This window comes from Procambarus clarkii, chromosome 24, assembly GCF_040958095.1.
Source record: "Procambarus clarkii isolate CNS0578487 chromosome 24, FALCON_Pclarkii_2.0, whole genome shotgun sequence".
Classification (NCBI taxonomy): domain Eukaryota; kingdom Metazoa; phylum Arthropoda; class Malacostraca; order Decapoda; family Cambaridae; genus Procambarus; species Procambarus clarkii.
Window position 1 is genome coordinate 15,983,134 of NC_091173.1, and position 4,609 is coordinate 15,987,742.

Genomic DNA, 4,609 nt, shown 5'->3' on the forward strand with positions numbered 1-4,609 from the left:
TGTGCGTGTGTCTGGAATCACCCAATTGTACTCAACTAAATGTACTTAGAGTCAATCGCTAGTTTTCTAATTCCTCCTTACCCAGCTATGTATTTCGCTACTTGCTAATTTTTGGGCTACTTTTAAAATAAGCTATAGGTTATTGACTCTAACAAGCGTACTAATCGTAAAGAAACAAATGGCGACTCTTGGTCCTTAAGCTCGCTACTTTCAACAATACAGATTCTTGCAACAGTGATTTTTCCATCCTCCTGTTTGTCATATCTCTCTTTGAAAACTATTTATTGCATTAGCTTTATTCTACTTCTACCAGGTATTCCGAAGATGTTACGGACTCGTCACCACCGTCTGAGTGTGGCCTGGTAATTCCAACACCATCTATGAGTCGGCACTCAAACTCCCCTGGTATTGGACGCTACGCAGACAACGCCATCTATTGGTGGTGGCGTGACAGCGGCAAATGGCTCTGGTTTCCTGCCTTGGTCAGACAGAGAGGTCGTTGTGGATGACCTCTGGTGAGGTGGCAGATCAAGATCAGCGCCACCTAGGTTGTGCTATGTGCATAATGTCAACACCCCAGTGAGTAAGTGTTACCTCCTGGTTTCCCCAGTGTACTGTCCAATTAACTGATGACGTGTTATGTCCACAGAGGTGACGTCTGGAGGCAGTCGTACTGAAGAGGGCAGTTTACCTTGGGCACTCCACGTACTCTTCGCCTGGTCTTAGAAGAAGACTGAGTAAACCGCCGTCGATCTACGCAGTGTGTTGGCTGCTATATAACGTAGTATAGGTAACAATTGGCGTATCCGGGAATTGGCTTAGGAGGGTAATGGACGATAGTGAAGTGTCTGTTGTGAAGTGCTGCTAGCCGGTCGCTAGAGGCTTCTGCCAGGGGTTCGTTACCCCTGTATTGGTTGTTTTGTGACCCCCAATCAGCGTGTGGGTGAGGTCCTCTGCCAGCGAGTGGCTGGAGAGCGATAGTGGGGTATAGGCACCTCGTGATAGTGCGTAGGTGGACTGGCCCACGTAAGAGGTGAACTCGCCAGTGTTTCCCAGTACGAGTGGACAAGGTACTGAGTGATGGAAACACTGAGGTTGACGAATACTGCCTGTGTGCGCTTTTAGTGTCCTGTGTGAAAGCGACACTACTGTAAATAAGTATAGTAATAATCTATTATATTTTAACAGTATAAGTGAAAATATATTGGTGAAGGGAACTGTGTGTGTTGTTCATTCCTCCTTATTCTATTGCACTATACAACCATTTCTTGAAAGTGTACTACCGACTTGGGGTCGGACACTACAAACGAGGTTAATCCATCAAGAACCCGGTTACTGGTCCATAGAGACCGTAACAGAAGACCACTGAATCTGTTAAAGAAGTCTGATTAATGTCGTCTACCTTGATCAGTTATTACGATGTCCATTAAACGACGTGATAATGGTCCAGGATGGTCGAAGCGTCGTCCTTTCTTCACTTTCTGCTGTGTGGTTTGGTCATCATATGTTCGCCCACGGTATCGTGACTCATCGCCTGCATCAGTTATCATGTTTCTCTGTCATCATGTTGCTTGTATGTCGTCTCTCCGCAAGTGAGGTGCGGTTCCCTGGCTCTTCCCCCCCCCCCCACAGCTGGCCCTGGCCGCTGTGGCACCACCCGCATCATGGAACAAACACATAAGAAAAGGTTCAGAAGTTCATAAATGTGCCCATAGACTACTACTTAAAGCCAAGCTCTGAAGAATGAGTATCCAATTGAGATAGCGAAATATGAGAGGTCGAGTATTGTGCGTGAGGATAGGGAGTCAAAGGCTGGCACGGGGAGGTGATGGGGACAAACTCCTCACACGGACTCACAGGTAAACATGACCAGGCTCTTGGGGTTAATGATGCCCAAGTCATGCTGGGAAAGTTCAATTATAACGCTACGGGGACAACAAAACTAAGAGGCGGGAGTATGACGAGCTAGTCCTCATCCCCGTAGCCACTGTTAGGTAAGTACACGCGGGCAAACACACACACAGTTTCAAATGTATATATCATACAGCTCAGGAACCTGTACACCACTAGACTGACAGTTGAAAGGCGAGACCAAAGAGCTCAAGCTCAACTCCCGCAAGCACAACTAGGCGAGTACAAATAAGATGACATGGAAGAGTACGAAGCACTCAACCTCTCTCTCTCCACCTTCCCTCCCCTATACATTTCCTCATCCCCCGACGACCCTCTCTCCCACCTCTCCCACCACAATCACAGTACGTATGTAAATACTTGATGCCACCTGGGCCAGTATGAAGGGCGAGACGATCTCCGGCCGGTGCCGAGATGTCTGTGTGTGGTGGAGTATGTCGGGGCGGCCGCGGTGTTAGCCCAGCCCACCCCGGGCCGTGGTCCCGGACCCACCGACCACTTCCCGTGATTGTCTTTTGTTATTTGTTATTATTGCAGCGTTAGTTTATTTTTATTTCTTGTTTGTGTGGCAGTTATCCTTTGTGCTTCACGGTCGTATTTGTTTTAGCCAGAAAAGCTTAACTCGCCGTGATTCTTAGTCAGCGAGAATGTTGAGTAAATCACTCACTTGGAGCCTGCTTGTAATTCACTAAGAATTCAACTTTATTCCAAAAATAATAAAAATACGATTCTTTCACTCTATCAGATTAGCGTAATTTGCTTGACCAGATTATTTAAAAAATATCAAAACCATCGATTTGTTAAATCTCTAGTGACCGGGAGAGTGAAATACAGCAAGATGAGCGATAATCTCTAGTGACCGGGAGAGTGAAGTACAGCAAGATGAGCGATAATCTCTAGTGACCGGGAGAGTGAAGTACAGCAAGATGAGCGATAATCTCTAGTGACCGGGAGAGTGAAGTACAGCAAGATGAGCGATAATCTCTAGTGACCGGGAGAGTGAAGTACAGCAAGATGAGCGACATAATCTGACGCAGGGTGAACACTATTACCTCACAACCTAGAGCATGCAATATGCAATAAAATTAATTAAAAAACATATAAAATCCTTTAAATATTATTCTCTTATGACTTTGACGTAAATTTTCATAACCATTTCAATGTAGCCAGCAGACGAGACGATCCGCAGACTTATGACCAGCTGAGTCTGCTGCTGTTGTGACCAGCTGAGTCTGCTGCTGTTGTGACCAGCTGAGTCTGCTGCTGTTGTGACCAGCTGAGTCTGCTGCTGTTGTGACCAGCTGAGTCTGCTGCTGTTGTGACCAGCTGAGTCTGCTGCTGTTGTGGCCAGCTGAGTCTGCTGCTGTTGTGACCAGCTGAGTCTGCTGCTGTTGTGACCAGCTGAGTCTGCTGCTGTTGTGACCAGCTGAGTCTGCTGCTGTTGTGACCAGCTGAGTCTGCTGCTGTTGTGACCAGCTGAGTCTGCTGCTGTTGTGACCAGCTGAGTCTGCTGCTGTTGTGACCAGCTGAGTCTGCTGCTGTTGTGGCCAGCTGAGTCTGCTGCTGTTGTGACCAGCTGAGTCTGCTGCTGTTGTGACCAGCTGAGTCTGCTGCTGTTGTGGCCAGCTGAGTCTGCTGCTGTTGTGGCCAGCTGAGTCTGCTGCTGTTGTGACCAGCTGAGTCTGCTGCTGTTGTGACCAGCTGAGTCTGCTGCTGTTGTGACCAGCTGAGTCTGCTGCTGTTGTGGCCAGCTGAGTCTGCTGCTGTTGTGGCCAGCTGAGTCTGCTGCTGTTGTGGCCAGCTGAGTCTGCTGCTGTTGTGGCCAGCTGAGTCTGCTGCTGTTGTGGCCAGCTGAGTCTGCTGCTGTTGTGGCCAGCTGAGTCTGCTGCTGTTGTGGCCAGCTGAGTCTGCTGCTGTTGTGGCCAGCTGAGTCTGCTGCTGTTGTGGCCAGCTGAGTCTGCTGCTGTTGTGGCCAGCTGAGTCTGCTGCTGTTGTGGCCAGCTGAGTCTGCTGCTGTTGTGACCAGCTGAGTCTGCTGCTGTTGTGACCAGCTGAGTCTGCTGCTGTTGTGACCAGCTGAGTCTGCTGCTGTTGTGACCAGCTGAGTCTGCTGCTGTTGTGACCAGCTGAGTCTGCTGCTGTTGTGACCAGCTGAGGACAATATAATGTTAAGCATCAGCTGATAATACTGTTGTTAGCCCCAGGTGAGTATACCCTTGTGTTAGTCCCAGGTGAGTATACCCTCGTGTTAGCCCCAGGTGAGTATACCCTCGTGTTAGTCCAGGTGAGTATACCCTCGTGTTAGTCCAGGTGAGTATACCCTCGTGTTAGCCCCAGGTGAGTATACCCTCGTGTTAGCCCCAGGTGAGTATACCCTCGTGTTAGCCCCAGGTGAGTATACCCTCGTGTTAGCCCCAGGTGAGTATACCCTCGTGTTAGCCCCAGGTGAGTATACCCTCGTGTTAGCCCCAGGTGAGTATACCCTCGTGTTAGCCCTTAGGTGAGTATACCCTCGTATTAGCCCTTAGGTGAGTATACCCTCGTGTTAGCCCTTAGGTGAGTTTACCCTCGTGTTAGTCCAGGTGAGTATACCCTCGTGTTAGCCCCAAGTGAGTATACCCTCGTGTTAGCCCCAGGTGAGTATACCCTCGTGTTAGCCCCAGGTGAGTATAGCCTCGTGTTAGCCCCAGGTGAGTAT

The 4,609-nt window shown here is 49.0% G+C and overlaps 1 protein-coding gene across 1 annotated transcript; it reads right to left on the bottom strand.

The window, feature by feature from the left end:
* Nucleotides 1-3,028: 3,028 nt before the first annotated feature.
* On the bottom strand, nt 3,029-4,087 carry LOC138367949 (streptococcal hemagglutinin-like). Its single transcript, XM_069330231.1, has one exon. The coding sequence runs from the start codon at nt 4,085-4,087 to the stop codon at nt 3,029-3,031; it is 1,059 nt and encodes a 352-aa protein (XP_069186332.1).
* Between the last annotated feature and the right edge of the window lie 522 nt (nt 4,088-4,609).